At 42.1% G+C, this 21621-nt stretch overlaps 1 protein-coding gene across 2 annotated transcripts; it reads left to right on the forward strand.

The window, feature by feature from the left end:
- The first annotated feature begins 85 nt into the window (after nt 1-85).
- On the forward strand, nt 86-18834 carry ddx27 (DEAD (Asp-Glu-Ala-Asp) box polypeptide 27). 2 transcript variants are annotated; one of them, XM_041225289.1, is made up of 20 exons: nt 86-460; nt 2578-2724; nt 3667-3726; nt 3837-4056; nt 4169-4215; nt 5077-5163; nt 5639-5744; nt 6412-6585; nt 8507-8657; nt 9858-9957; nt 10724-10865; nt 11089-11242; nt 11373-11454; nt 12303-12480; nt 13107-13213; nt 14456-14552; nt 14921-15012; nt 15445-15565; nt 16289-16385; nt 18756-18834. In XM_041225289.1, exons 1-20 carry the CDS (start codon nt 374-376, stop codon nt 18832-18834), a joined length of 2328 nt encoding a protein of 775 aa, XP_041081223.1. In that variant the 5' UTR covers nt 86-373. The 2 variants fall into 2 exon arrangements, with proteins under 2 accessions (XP_041081223.1, XP_041081222.1); XM_041225288.1 differs by lacking the exon at nt 18756-18834 and having other exon boundaries at nt 16289-16470.
- The last annotated feature ends 2787 nt before the right edge of the window (nt 18835-21621 follow it).

The raw sequence follows: 21621 nt of genomic DNA on the forward strand, positions 1-21621 counted from the left end.
TTTTGGGGTTGTTGTGACCCATTTTGACGAGCGGAACCGTTTGTTCGATGCTTGTGTTTCCGTATAGTTGGAAGGGACGGTAGCGAATAGTACCTACTTCCGGTGTGGTGGACACACGTGTGTAATAAGAAGCATGCAAAGTTGTCCGTCAGAGGACTTCAAATGTGGAACTGAAACGAAATCCATTATAGAACCGGGTCAGTGAGCTGCAGAAACCCTTGCACTGTGGAAAAGTAGAGAATCTACAAGTCTGTAGACTGAATCTAGTGGAATCTGAGACCTGGGCGAGGGCGGTACTCAGCCAGAGAGAAGCACTGAAAAGCAGGGAGAAAGGTCGTAACATCTCGCTGTTGTATCACAGCCCAGAAACATCATGTTTTCTGATTTGGATCTTATCGGAACCATCCGGGATGAAGACGCGGTTCCGGAGGAGCCCGATTCAGAGTCGGATGACGAGGATGTAGGTTTGCTCCGCTTTGTTTTATTTTTCACGGGACCGTGGTTATATTGCAGAATTATTAGGCTTCGCTTCAGTTTTAAGTTTGCACCTTTTTTTTTTTCAAAATGATAATTAAATAAACATTTGTTAAAACTATTTACAATTCAGAATGTTAGGACAATGGCTGCTTTGTGTATACGTCCAAACAAAATACTTGTTTTTCTTGGAACGGTGTGGTGTTTTTTGTTGGGGGGGGGGTCGGTTGTGTAGGTAGGACCAAAATATTAAAAATGATAGGTAATTAACGTTAAAATAAGTGTTATGTTCTTAACGACACTGATTAAAACCATGGTCAACATAGAACATGCATGAAACTAAATTACAAAAATATCATAATTTGTTAACAAGTGACCCCCCCGTAATGTTTAATGCTGATAAACAAAGGAATTCCACAAGTATCATTACCACGAAAAAGGAAGTCACCATGACCCGCATCCTTGAAGAAGCGTCTTAAGCTGCCATAGCGGCATCAAAACAGGACAGGCACTTTGTATGAAATATAGCCTTCACGGGCGTTAGTTATACCAGCATTGTCAAGCTCAATACATTTAACATACGCATGTCCCAGTAATAATAATAAAACATTGTTTTGTACATGTAAACAATTACAGATAAGCAGGAGTTCGGTAATAGGGCGGTTCTCATATGCGGACCGTCAGAAATGTTGTAATCTGCATTGAGGTTAAGATAATAATTAGATGGAAAACCGTGTCATAGGACTACACGATCTTACGTTTAAGGTTACAATAATGGTTTTGCAGGATTGTATATAAACCAGACACGAAAAATAACAGCAAGAACACCAATTAAGCGTTATTTACTTAAAAAAAAAATACCCTGCAATATGCCTCTCTTATGCTGCTAATGTGGCTCTGTGTTATTTTACACCGGTGTTGGCAAGACGCGAGTTTTTTTTACTCAAAATATTTCCTCAACTGTGGCATTCCACAAGTGATAAAAGTGTGCAAGTGATTTGAATATGATAAACAAACAAGTTACCTTTTTTCTGCTGGTGATTTGTTTAGTTGTAAGCTGAGCTCAGTCTTGCACAATCTCGTCGTGCCTAACCAATGTGATAGCTATTGCTGTGCTATGGCTGCGAGGCAGTCATGGAATTCAGTGACGTATGGGAGTGCCAGGTTATTGTCATGATTTCCTTTTGGAACACTTTAAAGGCCCATTTTCATTCAATATAATTTAGATTTAAATATCTGTTTCATTTTTTCAACAATTTACAGTCCACATTTATCAGTGCAATGTTATTTGCAACACCACTTCAAGCTTGCACTAAACATGTATGAACAATGTAAGTCAGTGGGTAAGGTTCATATTTATTCAACAAGACTTAGTCATTATGCTGGAAATTTCTGGCATCTGTCGTTCTCCATTTTCTATTGATGGTAAATATGTGCATGCATATGTGGCAGGGCCATGTTGGATCTATGCAGAAGTGTAAACGATAAGAATCTTTTAATCTGATCGATTGTACACCAGCTCAGGTCCAAATTGTAAATGTAAATTCACTAAGTAATGTGATAACCAGTGCACTTCATTCAAAGGCCTGATTCATCATGCATGCAATTTTTAAACAGTGCTTTAGATTAAACAGTGGCTGGAAAAATGAGAATACATTTCTAATCCTCTCTAAAATAGTTGAAAACAGGTTTCATGATCTACAACCTTGATTTAATTAATTGAAAAGCTTGAAAAAAAGCCGTAATTGTCAAGTTTTTTTTTAAAATAATGTCCATTATCACTGGTTCCCTCAATTTGCGCTGAAGATCTTTTTGTCTGATTGATTATAAAGTACAAAAGCAGCTTTCTAAATCTTGAGTGTCGTTGGAAAATCTGTGTGTGCCTCACTAAAGTAAAAAAAATCTGAAATACATTTTTATTATTGCAGCATCATAACAATAAAGCACATACAGGTAGTTATTAGGAACCCGGAAGTCTGCAACTTTTCAGTTTAAAGGGTTAACGGCGTCTGTCTTTTGCAATACCTGATTCTGCATGCTTGAAAGTGAAGGCTATGACATGAATGAACACCTCCCAAGATAACTCTTTTCTTCTCAATCCAGGAGCAGCCAATCGTGCTGGGTAAGAAGCGGCGGGCGCTGAAAAGTCGCAGTGCCGAGTTCAACCCAGATTTTGAGTTCGGGGAGCGGGATGGGTTGTACAGTGAGGACTGGGCTATGGCAGACGTCCTGTCACAGCTCAAAAAGAGGGTAAGGGATAGTGCTGGATGAACCAATTATTGGGATTGAGCACTTTACAGAAATCAAGAGCTGGCAATCGGGTGAGGGGCACTGGTGTCCATCAGGCTGATGTAACATGAAAAGAGAGACAAATGAATAAACGGCTGCGTGGATTTGTTTTGATCGCTGCTTTTCTTTGACTCTGTGGAGAACAGCAATCCACACAAATCCAAGCAGCTGTTTCTCCAGTTGTTTCACTTTGAAAATGAGTTCAATCAACTGTTCTGCGGAGAGCTCAAGTCGCATAATCGCTTGGTGCTGCTCTAATAAGTGATGGAGGTTCGCTTTTCAACCTGGAAACCCTGCTTCCCTGTATAGGCATTTCATAGAGGTCCTGCAAGAATCGAGGATCGAAAATCTATTAGTTGAAGCGTTTGTAGCTAACAAAGTAATCCCATATGTCTTAACTGTTTTTCAGCTGACCACATAGCAGTTTTGAAAGAAACACGTTCTATCAAACGTCTTTTCATTTAAAAGCATGTCCGATGGTTAAAGAAAGCTCTGTTTCTAGGCCTTATTCTCAGGATATCGGTTACATTTGCACTTCCTGGGTCATCTCAGGATTGTCTGGAAGTATGTGAAATTGCTCAACACTTGTAATTTACACAAATACCTGTTTAAAACATCTGAATTAGAAAATATGCAGTGAAATAAGAAACAATAAAATTAGGAAGGATTGAAAGAAAATACACTAATGATTTGTTTATAAAATGTAGTGGTTTTTTTCTTTGTATTTGGTTTCAAAGTTTGTGATGTTTAGCGTTAAAGTACTTGGCGTAATTTTAAAGTATTTACAAGGTTAAAAATAATATATTTGTGTTTGTTTAAACTTTCTCCCCAGCACTTACCTAGTTACAGTATATGCCATATAAAAAAATAAAGTACATCAAAAATCTCTCCTTTTCTCCACAGAAAGCTCCGACAACGCTGGATGACAAAATCGACAAGATCCGGAAGAAACGCAAAACAGAGGTTAGTCGAGATCTGTTCTCTTGTGGGTTTCCAATCACAGATCAATGGTGGATTGAAATAAACAATTGACATGTCTTTGTTTCACCCTCCTTTCTCTTGGGTCCCTGCAGCAGAAGGAAAGCAAAGAGGGAAAGAAAACAAAGACAGACTCTGGGGAGGAGGTGAAGGAAGAGGAGGAAGAGGGGGGAGAAGAGGAGGAGGAGGAGGAGGAAGAAGAGGGAGAGGGAGAGGGTGTGGAGGAGGAGGAGGACGGCAGTGACAATGACCAAGACGAAGACGAAGAGCTGGATGAGTTCTCCTCGGCCGATGAAGAAGTTCTGACCAAAGCAGGTAGTGTTTCCCATCTGAAAAGAAGGATCACAATTACAATTGCATTGTAAGGTATTGTATCGCTCCTATGCTGGTTGTGATTGTGAAACGTCGGTTTTTCCTACTCCTGCAGACACGCTGAAGGTGAAAGATAGGAAAAGAAAGAAGAAAAAGGAAGAGGTGAGTGCTGTTCAATCTGACGTTAGGCAAAGAAACTGGCCAGTGTGCATGCAAATACTGTGAACTGTTAATGCACATTTCACTCCCTCAGTCATGTGCTTTCCTGGCATCGGAGCAGTAGGTGCTTAGTGATAGTAGGTCGGCAAGGGTGTCCTCTGCGCACCAGCGACCCCTGTAGTCTGGCCGGGTGCCAGAGTGCTTGCCTGTAAGCTGCCTGGAGCTGCATTGTCCTCCAACGCTGTAGCTCTGAGGTGGCTGCATGGTGAGTCTGCAGTGTGAAAAACGGTCGGCTACCACTCCTACTCCTTGCAGGGGACACGCTGCAAAGGGTGGGGAAAAGATAGGGGAAAAAAGGAAAAGGAAGAATAAAAGGGAAGAGGTGTTTTTTGTTTTTTGAGTTGCGGGTTTGTTCAAATCTGGGGACGTTAGGCAAAGAAATGGGTCCACAGTGTTGCATGGCAGTCTCACGCTTCGGAGGACATCTGGTGTGTAGGGGTGAGCTGAGCCTAAAATTAATTGGATATTCTAAATTGGGATAAAATAGTTGGCGACTACTAAATAAAAAAAAAAAAAAAAAAGTAGAGTTAAAGTTATTGTGATGCTTTTTGGCTCATAGTAAGTGAGAAGGTCATCATTGTCCAGCCTTGCCTCGCATTAACAGCTGTCTAGTAGCCCATTTTGCTATAGCTAGTTTTCCCACAATGTGCTCTTGCTGCCACATTGTAGATTCACTAAGACAGTATGTGCAGCAAGAGGAGTGCAAAGCTTCAGGTGGGGTCCCATTAAGTGAATCCAGTGAACTCTGGATATCTAAACGATCCAATGAAAAGTATTGAGAGTGTTTTTTGTCTTTCTCTGTAGGTGCCGGAAGTGTTTTTTGAAGACGCATCACAGTATGATGACAGTCTGAACTTCCAGGATATGAACCTGTCTCGCCCGTTGCTAAAGGTACTGGAACAAACACACAGGCACACACACTGAACCGGGCACATGCGCATTAAAATAAAATAGATTGTGCCGAATCTGAAATCTACTTGGATCTAGGATTATTTGAACTCTGAAGTGTCAGTGATGTCATTTTCATGACAATACATATTTTTTTACCGTTTTAATAATGCATTAATTAAAAATAAACAATAATGCGTCACGTTAATTCCCACAGTTCATCCACATACCTACTGGAAATACAGAACCGTAGCATCCAAAATGTCAACCAATGGAACATTTAGATTGAAATCTTTGGACAGAGAACCTTAATGTGTTTCATGCTCCTCAGGGTAACAGCATTGCAATGGACAGTGTGTTTTTATGCTCCTCGTGGTAGTAGCATTGCAATGGACAGTGTGCGCACTCTAGACTTGAGTGTTTTATCTTTGAACTCTGCTCCTGGTATGAAGGCCTGATCTCTGTGTCGTGTTCCCAGGCAATCACAACGCTGGGATTCAAGCAGCCCACACCCATCCAGAAAGCCTGCATCCCTGTGGGGCTCATGGGGAAGGACATCTGTGCCTGTGCTGCCACTGGGACGGGTGAGTGAGGACAGTAGAACTGCTTCAGTCTGGGACAGTATGCCCGTAGCAGAGCAAACTGGAATATCCCCCAAATAATCCACTGGCATCCCCCCACTTCAAAACCAGTAACACGGCTCTTCTGAAATAATTCCATTAGAGCTACACAAGCCAATGACAGAAATCAGGTGAGAGTCATTGGTGTTGATTGGGCTAATTTCACCTTCCAAGTGAAACAGCTGCTTGTTTGTGGATTGTTGTAAGAAAAGCAGTTCACACATCCAAGCAGTTGTTTCTACACTGGTTTCATTGTGATTGGTAAATCAACACCAAATGACCCTCGCCCGATTGTCCGCACCTGATTTCTGTGCAAAGCTCAATCTGAATAATTTGCATGCATTTTCACTGAGGCTGTGCTGTTTTCGAACAAGTTCATGTTCTAGCAACCAAGTGTTTTCACTGGAAAAATGCGGTATCATGTTGTTGTGTCACTTCATTGGTCATTTGATTTCGTTAGTGTTTCCCTTGAATTCCAGAGCTGCTCTTCAGTTCTAGTTGTCTGCTCGGTGTCTCTTCCCCTGTATTCCGGAGCTGCTCTTCAGTTCTAGTTGTCTGCTCGGTGTCTTTTCGAATGACCTCCTGTCGCTCGTAACGGTCTTGTATAACAAAGTCTCTCTCTGTCTCTCAGGTAAGACAGCTGCCTTCATGCTCCCTGTCCTGGAGCGTCTGATCTACAAGCCCCGGCAGGCTCCAGTGACCCGGGTGCTGGTTCTGGTACCAACTCGTGAACTGGGGATCCAGGTACACACTGTGGCCAGACAGCTAGCCCAGTTCACCAGCATCACAACCTGCTTGACTGTGGGTGAGTTCAGTACCAATGAAGTGGTTCATTAGACTTGTCTATCACTACAAATTTGAGTACTTGATTATTGCTTGTATTTGGTAATTTTGCTGGGATGAATTGGGCTATAATAAAGAAAGCTACTCTAAATACAAACTAATGACACCCTGGGGTATGCAGTAAGAATGGTCTTAACGCACTTTGAAATCTGCCTTGCATCTGAATTCAGCTAAAATGATTGCATAATTTGAACTTTACAGACTTTTTAAATACAGTGGCTCTCAAAAGTATTCACCCCCCTTGGACTTTTCCACATATTATTATTACAATAGGGAATCAAAATGGATTTAATTAGGAGTTTTTGCCACTGATCAGCACAAAAAAAGTTCATAATGTCAAAGTGAAAAATAAAATCTACAAATTGTTCTAAATTAATTACAAATATAAAACAGAAAATAGTTATTGCATAAGTATTCACCCCCTTTACTGTGACACACCTAAATAAGCTCTGGTGCAACCAGTTGTCTTTAGAAGTCACATAATTAGTTTAATGGCGTCCACCTGTGTGCAATTAAGGTGTTTCACATGATTTCATGTTAAATACACCTGTCTCTGGGAGGTTCCAAGGTTGGTTGGTACATTTCCTAACAAAAACTACATCATGAAGACAAAGGAACATTCAGAGCAAATCCAGAATAAGGTTCTTCAAAAGCACCAATTGGTAGGATATAAGAACATTTCCAAGGCATTGAATATCCCCCGGAGCACAGTAAAGTCCACTATTAAGAAATGGAGAGAATATGGCACAACTGTGAATCTGTCTAAAACAGACCGTCCTCAAAAACTGAGTATCCAGGCGAGAATGGCACTAGTTAGGGAGGCCACCAAGAGCCTATTGCAACTCTAAAGGAGTTACAGTCTTCCACAGCTGAGCTGGGAGACACTGTGCATATGGCAACAATAGCCAGGGTGCTTCACAAAACAGGCCTTTATGGGAGAGTGGCAAAAAGAAAGCCATTGTTCAAAAAAACTGACATCAGATCTCGGCTAGAGTTTGCCAGAAGGCATGTGGGAGACTCTGAGACCAAGTGGAAGAAGATTCTATGGTCTGATGAGACCAAAATAGAGCTTTTTGGCCTCAACGCTAAGCGCTATGTTTGGCGCAAGCCTAACACTGCATATCATCCTGAGAACACCATCCTTACCGTGAAGCATGGTGGTGGCAGCATCATGCTATGGGGATGCTTCTCTGTGTCAGGGCCTGGAAAGCTCATGAAGATAGAGGGCAAAATGGTTGCAGCAAAGTACAGAGAAATCCTGGAGGCAAACCTGCTGAAGTCTGCAAGAGACCTGGGACTTTGGAGAAGATTCATTTTCCAGCAGGACAATGACTCCAAACATATAGCCAAAGTCACACTGGAGTGGCTTATAAACAAAAAGGTCAATGTCCTGGAGTGGCCCAGTCAAAGCCCGGACCTCAATCCAATTGAGAATATGTGGAAAGAGTTGAAAACTGCTGTTCACCAAAGGTCCCCATCCAACTTGACAGAGCTTGAGCAATTTTTTGCAAAGAAGAATGGTCATAAATTGCAGTGTCTAGATGTGCAAAGCTGGTAGAGACTTATCCAAATAGACTCATGGCTGTAATTGCTGCCAAAGGTGCCTCTACCAAATATTGACTCAAGGGGGTGAATACTTATACAGTCAGTTATTTTCTGTTTTGTATTTGTAATTAATTTAGAACAATTTGTAGATTTTTTCACTTTGACATTATGGACTTTTTTTGTGTTAATCAGTGCCAAAACTCCTAATTAAACCCATTTTGATTCCATGTTGTAACACAACAAAATGGGGAAAAGTCCAAGGGGGGTGAATACTTTTGAGAGCCACTGTATGAAGTCTTAATGTACTTTTCTATTTCCCCCTCCTCTCCTCCCCTCAGGCGGTCTGGATCTTAAGTCCCAGGAGGCTGCCCTGCGTGCTGGCCCTGATGTATTGATTGCCACCCCAGGTCGGCTAATCGACCATCTCCACAACACACCCTCCTTCGAACTGAGCAGCATCGAGATCCTCATTCTGGACGAGGCAGACAGGTCAGAGAGCGTCATCTTACCTGCCGCGCTGTTCCATTCACTGGATACTTCTGAAACGCTTATGTCATAGAAGCATTTCCATTTGTCAACATGCTTTCTGGTACTACAGTAGATTGAAGAATTCTCTGGTTTGCAAGTCTGTTTTTAGTTAGTCTTGGTCACCTAGAAAGTGATATTATTCCCACCCCTTCAACGCATTCTTTCCTGTCTTTACCAACCAGCTGCCTCCTATTGACTGACATTCTTTGCAGCCACTTGGAGACTTTGACTTTAATCACAGCTTTCTAGGTGCATCTGCTATTTTAACACACCCACCCCTCGTTATATCGCCCCTCGCTATACTGCGGATTCGGATATATTGAGGTCCTGGAGTTGGCTTCCCATTTTTACAGTCTAACTGTGCATGCCTTTGCTGCAATATATATATAAGCACTTAGAATTACTGTTCATTTTATTTCGTACTGCACATCACAAAGGCAAATGTACAAAACGATTAATAACAAAGCATTAATATCATACTATTATACACACACATTGCACAATAACACAAAGCAAATTAAATATCTATGCTGAAGTGGTTTTTATTTTAGCCAATGAGGTGTTCACTTGTGGCAGCAATGCACTAGCAAAAGTCACAGGGGATTGATTTCATCTCCCTAGCAACAAGCCTCCTATGTTGGCAATAGATTCTTTCAATGCAGCGGGTTTATGCATTTAAGAAAGGAGAGGAAGATTCATGAAATGAATTGGAGACTGAAGTAGATGAGAAGCAATTGCCCTCCGCAGTATGAATTACAACGGTGTGCTGTTTTTTTTTTTTAATGAAAAATGAGAAAGTGGGTTGCGTAGAGGATTTATATTGGACCTTGACGCCCCCGATAAAACGAGTGAGTGGTTGTACAGTATTTGTTAGCCTATTTGTTTTTATCGGTCTCTCGCTGTATTGTGGCCCTCAATATAGCAGATTTATATTGAACCCCGACACCCGCAATATATCGAGTGGGTACTGTATTTTGAAAACTATTCAAATTCACTTATTAAAAATCAACCGCAGTTATGGGTTTGCAAAAATGTCAGTCCATCCGATTTTGTGTGCGGTGGTGATGTGTCCCTGAATAGAAAGATATATTATTCAGCTGAGAGCAAGTAGTGTCCTTGCTGCTGTGTCTCCTCTGAGCTAAGTTTCTTGTCATTTTGCAGGATGCTGGATGAGTATTTCGAGGAGCAGATGAAAGAGATCATCCGACTCTGTGCCCACCAGAGACAGACCATGCTGTACTCCGCCACCATGAGTGAAGAGGTGAGGGGGTCCGAGTACTCGGAGATATTACGCCATTCACCAGAACCTCGCTTTACCCTCCCAAAACAAAATATTTCATTTTCCGTCGGACGCTTTCTAAGTGATGCGCATGCCTTTTTTTCTTTCTTCTTGATACTGCTGCAGTTGTTACGATGTTACCACCCCTTCCTGTGACTATACCCCCGTTTCTGTGCCCTGGTTGCAGATACGTCTATAGATTTGTCACCTCTTTGCACTTCTCTGCCACTGTAGCTGAAAGACCTGCTGCAGCCATGAGAACATATGTACAGAGAAAGTAAAAGCTGTTTCAGCATAACATTTGCAATAACCGTTGTGTCAAGAGATCTGATGTTTAATAACTTTTCTGCGGAGTGAATATTTTTGTTTTACTGGGTCACATTTTGGAATCCGTTTTGCTTCTCTTAGTTTAGTTATAAACAGACATTACTTTCTATACATTGTTATGTAAACAGACTACTCCATGAATGTCCATTGATCATCGTGGGGATAGCCATAGTTCTGGTTATTCGTCTCTCCTCCTTTGTGGAATTAGCACTACAGCACACCAGGAATGTGCAGGGTGTATGCTCTATTTATATTTATTAAAGCTGCTGCAAGATTTACATTTAATCCCAGCCTGTCTTGTCTGTTTTACTGCAGGTTACTTTAAGGAGTCCTGCAAAGTTAGCTGCTGCTATTAAATGTTTTGGAAGTAAAGCCCTGTGTTACTGTCTCTCACTCTTTCACTCTCTCCTCACCATTGCAGGTTAAAGACCTGGCCTCTGTGTCACTGAAGCAGCCGGTCCGGATCTTTGTGAACAGCAACACCGACGTGGCGCCGTACCTCCGGCAGGAGTTTGTGCGGGTCAGGCCAGCCCGAGAGGGGGATCGCGAGGCCATTGTCTCGGGTAAGGGGCATGGCTGCATTGTGATCTGATCTCAAAGGTCAGGTCTGGTCAGTACTTCTAGGATTGTGATCTGCTCAGCTCTCAGTAAGCGAAGTAGCAGCAGGGTTAAGCCAGATGAATACTACTTCTGTTTTCCTCTGTAGTTGCTGAGGATGCGTTAAAGACGTGATTGATTTGTCATTGACCTCATTTGGCATGCACTAACGTCTCTCTTCCTCCCCAGCTTTGCTGACCCGCACCTTCCCTGATCATGTGATGCTCTTCACTCAGACCAAGAAGCAGGCTCACCGCATGCACATCCTGCTGGGGCTGATGGGATTGAAGGTGGGGGAGCTCCATGGCAACCTGTCCCAGACTCAGCGACTCGAGTCACTCAGGTACCCCAGCCCCCACCCCCACACAGCCATGCTTCGATGCTGATAAGGAGCAATGGTAGACTAGCCAGCCTTGTACTGTATATAAAGAAACATTGTACTTCATATTGTAAATATATTGTTTCTTCCCCAGGCGATTCAAAGATGAACAGATCGACATTCTCGTGGCCACCGACGTGGCAGCCAGAGGTCTGGATATCGACGGTGTGAAAACGGTGAGAGGCGGGGAGCAGGGCTAGGTCCTTGGTGACTACTTTCCAGTTGTCAGTCGTGTATTCTGTTTAAAAATGATATTGGAGACTACTTTAGCTTAATGATAGCTCAGTGTCTCTTCAGGTAGTCTGTTACTGTGCAAGATTAAAGTAAGACGTGCAAACAGAACTGTCTAAAGCTATCTATTTTAAATGAAAAAGAAATTTCTTTCAAAACTGCAAATGTGAAATGTATAGGATGATTTAATTAGCTAGAACCTTTAAATTTTTGCCATCCCTGTAAAATATATAGATGTATGTAATGTAAAAATAGATGCCAAAAGAACATGCCATGCTGAACAATTGATATTGTGAGTGCACTAATGAACACACCACAGGTATTGCTGCTTATTGATTCTATTGGAGCCCCTCCTGTGTGCTTTTCAGTGACAAGCAGGTTACACTAGGCACAAGGGGAAGCAGTATAGGCGCACTGTTGTCTTATGGAGGCATTTTTTAAAAATAGCTTAATATTGATTATCTAAGAATTGAGGTAACTGCAGTGTGGGTGGGGAGGGGTGGTGGGGGTGGGGTATTAAAGTACAAATCCCAGGTTCTGTTTTTACCAGGTGTCGGAAAGCTAAAGTAGGAACAGGTTCTACTTCTGTCATCACATGGATCGGATTGCACAGGGTCTGGTTCCAGTGTTGATCCTAGTGTTAGGGGGCTGTGTTTTATATGACCTATCTAAGGCCAGTCAAGCTAAACTATTCTAATAATTCAGATTCTTTATTGAGTATTTAAGCCAAGTGAAGGGTGCCAGTACCTGTGTCTGCGACCTGTATGTATAATATTGTTCTGTCTCGGCCCAGGTGATTAACTTCACGATGCCCAATACAGTGAAGCACTATGTGCACAGGGTGGGACGCACAGCCCGCGCAGGGAAGGTAGGCCGATCTGTCTCGCTGGTGGGGGAGCAAGAGAGGAAGATGCTGAAAGATATCGTCAAGCAAGCCAAGACCCCCGTCAAGGCCCGCGTCCTCCCTCAGGGTAAGCCAGATGCAGGCACTACACGGGGGGGGGGGAACACTACACTGAGGAAGAGGAGGCCCTGTGCTGCACAGAGACACAGACACTACACTGAGGGAGAGGGGCCCTGTGCTGCACAGAGACACAGACACTACACTGAGGGAGAGGGGCCCTGTGCTGCACAGAGACACAGACACTACACTGAGGGAGAGGGGCCCTGTGCTGCACAGAGACACAGACACTACACTGAGGGAGAGGGGCCCTGTGCTGCACAGAGACACAGACACTACACTAAGATAAAGGTTAAAGGAGGCTAAAACAAGGCACGCTGCACTTGTGGGTTTCAATTTAAGTCATCCCATTCCTGAAATCAGTCATTCCAGATTTGAATATGTGCTTAGTTAGACACACCACACTCATTCTGCACCAGTACCAATTAAGAGTACCTGGTATGACTCAAAACTAAAGTGTTTCTTTTCTGTGTTTTATCAGAGATGCTACCCCGATGAAGGCAGCAGTAGAATGAGAGAAAGCAGTGTCAGATAGGAATGAAATATAAGGGCTGCAGTTCCAGTCCTGTGATTTTATCCCCCTATCTCTCTCTCTCACTGTCTCTCTCTCTCTCTCTCTCTCTCTCTCTCTCTCAGAGGTGATCCTGAAGTTCCGGGACCGAATTGAGAAGCTTGAGCAGGATATTTACGCAGTGATGCGATTGGAGAGGGAGGAGAGAGAAATGACTCGATCAGAGGCCCAGGTATTGGAGAGAAGTCTTTGAGAGCCACCGTGATTGGAGCCGCCTTCCTTATTTAATAATGTCTCCAACACTTCAGATGCTTAACAATAAAGGTCTTTAGAATGTGCAGTCACAAAGGACCTGCTCACTTTCATCATTCCGATATTGCACATTTAGGGTTGTGTTGTATTGGGGTTGAGTTGCTGATTCCTGGTACCTGTTCACTTCCTTTTCTGTTGGTCAGTCTTACTGCTAATGGTCTGCTAGCCGCAGTGGTCTTCGGGTGCCAGGAGGGGCAGCAGAGGCAGTGTTTCATTTGAAAGATCAGATTTACCTACAAATCTAAATGCTAATGTATTTGTGTGCAGACTGGGCATATTCACGGAACATTTATCACTGTGCTAATTAACACTAGTCTCGTTTCTAAAAAGAAGACAATGTTGATGTGGGTAAGCTTCAAGTGAATAACTCAGAAATGTACTTTAGGTGCAAACAACGGTGCAAACTTAGCCAGGTGGTTTATGATTTATGAATGTATGACTATTCTGAAAGATTGTATGTTTGGGACAGTGTGCCCTCCTTCAACTAGGTGTTGATTTTTCCAATTTGAATTTTACAAATTATGGCATCAGAATGTTTTGGTTACAACAGTGAAACCATCTTCCCTGTCATCCTGTGCAGAGGACACATGACACCATTACAGCAATGTGCAAATGTATTCAAACACCTCAAGATTTGTTATTTTATATCCTTTATATACCTACCTGCATGAAAACCTCAGGGTTTGAGAATTTCAATGTTCGGTCAGTAATAGAAACAGTTGGCACTCGTGTGAAAATGTTAGACCACGTTGTGCTCTAATTAGGCATCTGAAACGACTTCTAAAAAGTCTCCTGCATTTTACCGTATGTGGCTCTGTGTTCCTTTACTTTTAGTATTAGACTATCACTAATTTGCCTATTTTGACAATCTTCCAAGATTCAATTCCAGTGGTTGGATTCCATCCACAATAAATTAAAAGCGAAGCAATGGGGTGTTCTAATAAATTTCACAATACTGTGTAAAGTTAAAAAAAAAAAAAAAAACACAGTATTTTAATGTTTAACAGTAATCCCTGAGTGTATTTACAAGTTCATAAGTTGTTCAGTCACACAGTTTGAGTCCTCAAACTGCACGATAAGAGATGCCCTCCACACAACTCACTCACTGTGTTCCTAGCTCCTGCTGTGTATGTTTCTAATCAGCCTGTGCTTTGGGTTTCAGATCAGCTCTGCTCAGAAGAGGCTGGGGCCGCGGGAGGAGGAGAGCAGGCTGGAGAGGACCTGGTTTCAAAGCAATGAGGAGCGCAAGAGGGACAAGAGTGAGTCGGGTGGGGGGGGTGGGGTGTGTAGAGACTGGGCTGGGCACACACTGAGGGGGTAGAGAATGGGCTGGGCACACACTGAGGGGGTAGAGACTGGGCTGGGCACACACTGAGGGGGTAGAGACTGGGCTGTGCTCACACTGAGGGTCCCAGCAATCTTTCTTATTTAAAACTGAGAGAAACCTGTCAAAGATGGTCTTATTCTCTTTGATTGGTTCTTAATATGTGAATTGCAAATTAATTGCACGTGTCATGTTTAAAGGAAGGGCTTGCCCAGTTGTGATGAAACTTGCCATCACTGTTTTTGTCATTTAGCAGGAGTGATTTATTTTTATTTATTTATTTTTTTGCTTCCTCTCTTCCAGTGGCCAAGGCTCTGCAGGACTTTGATCTGGCCTTGAGAGGGAAAAAGAAGAGACAGAAGTTCCTACAGGACCGCAAGAAGAAAGAGCTGAGTGTGAGTATGCCCCCTACAGGCCTGGCAGACTATTGATGGCTTTAACCATGAGACAACATTGCTCTCCCTCCCTCCCAGTTCTTCGGCTACTGTCACTGGGCCTCACTGCTTACCTCCCAGTCCCTCAGCCCTAAACACTAGGCCTCAGTATGCCCCTCTCTCCCAGGCCCTGTGCTACCACTAGGCCACACCCTCCCTCCTTCCCTACCCAGTACACAGCTTGACTACTTGGCCACACTGTTTCCCTCCCTCATTGTATACCAAGTTATTCCGCGCTAACCATGAGCTCATACTGTTTGACTCTCTCAGAGTCCCTCCACTCTAACTACTGGCTCACACTGCCTACCTCCCAGCCCCTTGTAAAGCAGGGAAGAATGCATTGTAAATGCTGGCTGTATAAGAAGTGATGCCAATGTTGTCTCCCTCTCCCAGGCGGAAGACCGGGCCCAGTTTGAGATGCTCAAGTCTCAGATGTACGCCGAGCGAGCAGCTAAGAGGAGTCGCAAACCCAAGCGAGCTCGCGCCATGCCAGAGGACGAACCAGTGACAAAGGGTGGGTATTAACAGGGCGTCCTGGGATAGATAATGTTGAGGCGTACCCATCATTAAACACCCAATCAGAAAACGCATAAGTACAGTAGAACTGATCTAATGCCCTCCATTAGCCAGTGGACCTCTGGTATCAACCGATCGGTTCGGATGGATCAGTGTTTTAGACCCATTGTGCAGATTATGGGTCTAAAACAGTATGTTCATCTCTTAGCAGAATGGGCCAGACAATAGAAAATAATTACACTGTTTACATGCTGGCTCTGCATGTAAAACAAGCTTCTCAGATTAACCATGTTCAGTAAAAGAAAGCAGTGTAGTTGCTGTACTGTTTAAAATCTGAGACAACTTTTGTGACCTCCATTGTGTGATGAGCGCCTGAAAACACTGCCAGCTTTGTGCTGTGACTGACCACGCTTTTTCATTGGACAAAAACATTCTGCTTCGGTTTGGGTTCTCTCTGGAACTTTAGGTAAGTTTTGGTTTGATTTGGGTAAATCATGACCGTTGCATCCCTAGAACAGGGGTATGGCTTTTTAAAAAGCCCACAATCAACAGAAAGAGTGTGTGAGTGTGAATTACTAGCCAGAAAGAAAGTTTCAGTGAATGGGAGTTAACGCAGGATTATAGATAACCCTGCTCATCGCTCAGCCCTGTCACTCGCACTCCCTGTACACTGCTCCGGGGGGCGCTGCTCATAGAACATGCTGCTGTTTTGCTCTCGCAGGTAAACCAAAGAAAGGCCAGTCTGGGATGAAGAAGTCAGTGTTTGATAAGGAGCTGACCAACACCAGCAAGCGGGCCCTCAAGCAGTATCGTGCAGGGTATGTACACCAGCAGTGTTTAGAAGCAGTTACAATATATAAAGTATCCCAGGAATTTACCCGGGTTTAATTATCTGTAATGGTTTTCACCTAGTTTTGTGTAAATATTTTGGATTCATTTCGGGTGAAAAAAATAAATACCTGTAATTTTAAAAAACCTGGTAAATTCTCTGTAAAAAATAAAGGTAATTATGTGTGTGTGTGTATATATATATATATAATTTTTTTTGTCTGCATTTTTGCATATTTTTGACACTGACTGTTATCAGATCTTCAGCCAAAATCTAATATTGGATAAAAGGGATCCTGAGTGAATAAATAACACAAAATTGATGCTTATTTCATTTATTTATTAAAGAAAGTTATGCAACACCCAATGCCCCTGTGTGAAAAAGTAATCACCCCTTGGATTCAATAACTAGTTAAGCCACCTTTTAACTGCAACCAAACACTTTTTGTAGTTTGTCAGTCTGTCACAGCGCTGTGGAGGAATTTTGGCCCACTCCTTCATGCAGAGCTGCTTCAACTCAGTGACATTTGTGGGTTTTCAAGCATAAACTTCTCATTTCAGGGCCTGGCACAACATGTCAATGGGGTTTAGGTCTGGACTTTGACTAGGCCATTCCAAATCTTTAAATTTCTTGTTTTTAAACCATTCTGATGCAGACATGCTTATGTGTTTCGGATGATTGTCTTGTTGCATGACTCGGTTGCACTTCAGCTTCAGCTCATGGACGTATGGCCTGACATTCTCCTGTAGAATTCTCTGATACAGAGCAGAATTCATGGTTCCTTCAATGATGGCAAGTTGTCCAGGTCCTGATGCAGCAAAGCATCCCCAAATCATGACATTACCACCACCATGCTTGACCGTTGGTATGAGGTTCTTACTGTGGAATGCAGTGTTTGGTTTTCGCCAGACATGACGGAGCCCATGTTGGCCAAAAAGCTCCACTTTTGACTTATCTGTCCATAGAACATTGTTCCAGAACTCTTGAGGATCATCCAGGTGCTTTTTGGCAAACTTGAGATGAGCATTCATGTTCTTCTTAGTGAGCAGTGGTTTCTGCCTTGCTACTCTGCCATGAATCCCATTTTTGCCCAGTGTCTTTCTGATGGTGGAATCATGAACTCTGGCCTTAGCCAAGGCTAGAGGCCTGCAGATGCCTGGATGTTGTTCTAGGGTTCTTTATGACTTCCTGGACGATTTTACGCCTTGCTCTTGGAGAGATTTTGGCAGGATGGCCACTCCTGGGAAGATTCACTACTGTCCCAACCTTTCTCCATTTGGACAGTATGGCTCTGACTGTGGTTTGGTGGAGCCCCAGAGCCTTAGAAATGGCTTTGTAACCCTTTCCAGACTGATAGGCATCAACAACTTTTTTTCCGGAGGTCTTCGGGAATTTCTTTTGATCGTGGCATGATGTGCCTCTAGAACCTGTGTGCTGACAACTTCACTCTGATGGTAAGGGCCAAAGTTAGTCAGGTTTATATTGGGCAGAGCTGGCCCAAATCAGGCCTGATTGTTAACCAAAGTATTCAAACAGCTGACCCTAATTATCCCTGTAATTGGGTTGAGTTAACTAGGGGGGGGGGGGGCATAACTTTTTCACACCTGAAGATTGCATGTTTGATTACCTTCCACACCAAACAAATAAGATGCACCAAACTTTGGTGTCATTTTTTCTTTGACTCCTCTATACTGCTACAACCCACAAAAAGATCTGACCATTAAATGTGAAAAATGTGCAAATATGCAGAAAATCAAACGGGCAAATACTTTCACGGCACTGTGTGTGTGTGTGTGTGTGTGTGTGTGTGTGTATATATATACATATATACAGTATTGTGTATATTAGTGTTATAATACTATTATTATTAGTGTTTTTCTTGCCCAAGAATCTGCCTTTGCAAATAGGCAATTCATTCAGCTGAGACTAGTGCAAGTAGAATATTGTGTACTTTTTTGTCTTCAATATTGGCTAAATATTTTTTTCAAAGAGTTGTTTAGGTAGCTTAATTAACTTTACTGGGAACTTAACCTACATAGAACATAGAACCTGACTATTGACATTTACAGCAACTGAATATTTTATAGCCACATAGATGAGCACTGTAAACTTTTTCATTAGAAGTCTGTCGATGTCTTCAGATGTTGAAGTAGTTTTGGATTCACTGCTTCTGTCAGTCAGGAGTATGCCGCCCCCCCCCCTCTCCATTTGAAGACATTGAAACCTGCTTCCAGTTTGCATTGAATTGATGAAGTGTTTATTTTGTAGTTCTGTGTTCAGCACAATTTGAGTGTTTTTAATAGTTGCAGTACAGTAAGCCTGTTCGTACCCCCACTCGGTTTTCAATCCCCCCCCCCCCCCCCCCCATTGAGGATAAGAAGAGACTTGGGCTGCCAGCGCACAAGAAGGGAGGCCGTTTCAAATCCCAAGCCAAGTAAGTCAACAGGCTTCACCAAGAACATGCTGGGGATTGCATTGCTGTGTTACTGTTACAGGCCACCAGGGCTAGTGCATGGAAAAATGCACTGACCACAATCTCATTCTACTGGCCCTGCACCCACCCCCCACTCCCATTCTACTGGTCCGGTATGTATGTATGTGTGTTTGAGTGATAGCTATATTCACAAACTGAACAGTTGTGTAACTGACACAGTGTTACAATGTAGGACTAGCTACAGGCAGTAGTCATTGGAATTTTAAATGAGTAGTGTTACATACAAATTAAAAAAGAAAGAAAAACTGCATTCATGTTAAATAAGCCAAGAAAATCAGCTAAATATCCTGGATCCGTTCTCAATCGCACCTGGCTTATACAACAAAAACAACTGAAGGAAATACTTCTACAAAATGTGACCCAAGCACAAAACATTTCATTCTTGATAGACTGGATTTTATTCACACTTCTCCAAATCCAGTTTTCTTTCTCGTGATGGAAAACTTTTCTGTTTTAAGTTCATTTTAATAGCTGAAATGCACACTCTTGTCTGATCTTCAGCTTGTTTGTATTTCAGAGAATTTTGTCTTAAATGCCATTTATGCTTCTGCCAATCGTTTTAAATCCATCCTCATTTTTGTTTTAAGGTTCAAGAGAAAATGAAAAAATCAACAGAAGACGTTTTAATGCAACACACATGTGGATTACTAGGAGCATGTTCAACCACACCAGATACATCCTTAAAAGAAAATTCTGAACTCGGATCTAAATCAGACTGTTTAGTGTTTTATACCAAATGTTTAGATGAGTATGTACCAGCTGTATGAGATGCTCGTTGTTTAGCAAGGAAAACTCGAGCTACAGCTCAGTTCTTGGGGGACTCGTTCTCCGGACTTGAAACGTTGTAAAAGAAATTGTATTTAAAAAAAAAAAAAATGTGTGTTTAACGACATTAAAAAAAATACAATTTAAAATGGATTTGATTAATTGATGTACAAATGAAAAAGAACTGTCTTACCCTCTGTGGCTTTAAAATACCAAAATGTTAAAACTTCTCTGTAAACTATGAGCATGTATAGTACCTAGTTAGAGTAAGAACCAGACTTTATTATACATACATGATGTGGCACATCCACCAGGCTAAATACTGAATCAGAGCCATTAGTAACATGGAGAAATGTTTGTCTGGCAATATGCCTCCATACAGCCCTCTGCAAGTTTCATCACAATTGCAGTACTCTACAAGACCCTCACAGCAGAGTTCATGTGTGTACGCAGCACTACAACATGCTTGTCTGGACTTCCTTCTGTTGCCTATTTAGAAACCAACACTGATAATCTGCATGCAGAATAAAATTGAAAATGTGCTAAAGCCTGCTAAATATGAATAATTTAGCTTGACTGGACTTAAAAAGGCTTTGCTGTAAATAATGTGGCATGTAAATCACTGCCCTACATGTTGGTATCAAAATTCAAACCAAAACCACTAGATTTTTTATAAAAGTAAAACCGGTTTCTACTTGAGCTTACTGACATCTGCTAGATATCATTTAAATATCCTTCAGCAGTATTTTTTTTTTTCAAAAGTGCTTCTGGAAGTTGACAATACATCTATACTGCGTCCCCTTGGGGTCTAGTTTACCCTGCTTGTCACTGAAAAGCACACAGGTGGGGCTCTAACAGAATCAGTAAGCAGGCATACCTGTGGTCTGTTCCTTAGTGCACTTGCAATATCATGTTTGTTCAGCATGCCTTGTTCTTTTGGCATCTTAACCAGGTAACTACAGACCAGTAAGCCTGACTTCTATTATATGCAAACTTATGGAAACTATAATAAGATCCAAAATGGAAAATTACCTATATGGTAACAGGGTCCTGGGAGACAGTCAACATGGTTTTAGGAAAGGGAGATCGTGTCTAACTAACTTGCTTGATTTTTTTGAGGATGCAACATCGATAATGGATAATTGCAAAGCATATGACATGGTTTATTTAAATTTCCAGAAAGCTTTTGACAAAGTCTCGCACAAAAGATTAATTCTCAAACTGAACGCAGTTGGAATTCAAGGAAGCACGTGTACATGGATTAGGGAGTGGTTAACATGTAGAAAACAGAAAGTACTTATTAGAGGAAAAACCTCAGAATGGAGTGTGGTAACCAGTGGTGTACCACAGGGATCAGTATTAGGTCCTCTGCTATTCCTAATCTACATTAATGATTTAGATTCTGGTATAGTAAGCAAACTTGTTAAATTTGCAGACGACACAAAAGTAGGAGTGGCAAACACTGTTGCAGCAGCAAAGGTCATTCAAAATGATCTAGACAAGATTCAGAACTGGGCAGACACACGGCAAATTACATTTAATAGAGAAAAGTGTAAGGTACTGCACGCAGGAAATAAAAATGTACATTATAAATATCATATGGGAGATACTGAAATTGGAGAAGGAATCTATGAAAAAGACCTAGGAGTTTTTGTTGACTCAGAAATGTCTTCATCTAGACAATGTGGGGAAGCTATAAAAAAGGCTAACAAGATGCTTGGATACATTGTGAAAAGTGTTGAATTTAAATCAAGGGAAGTAATGTTAAAACTGTACAATGCACTAGTAAGACCTCATCTTGAATATTGTGTGCAGTTCTGGTCACCTCGCTATAAAAAAGAATTATTCCGAGCTTAAAAGGCATGTCATATGCAGACAGGCTAAAAGAATTGAATCTGTTCAGTCTTGAAGAAGACTACGTGGCGACCTAATTCAAGCATTCGAAATTCTAAAAGGTATTGACAGT

This window comes from Polyodon spathula, chromosome 23 (genome assembly GCF_017654505.1).
Source record: "Polyodon spathula isolate WHYD16114869_AA chromosome 23, ASM1765450v1, whole genome shotgun sequence".
Lineage (NCBI taxonomy): Eukaryota > Metazoa > Chordata > Actinopteri > Acipenseriformes > Polyodontidae > Polyodon > Polyodon spathula.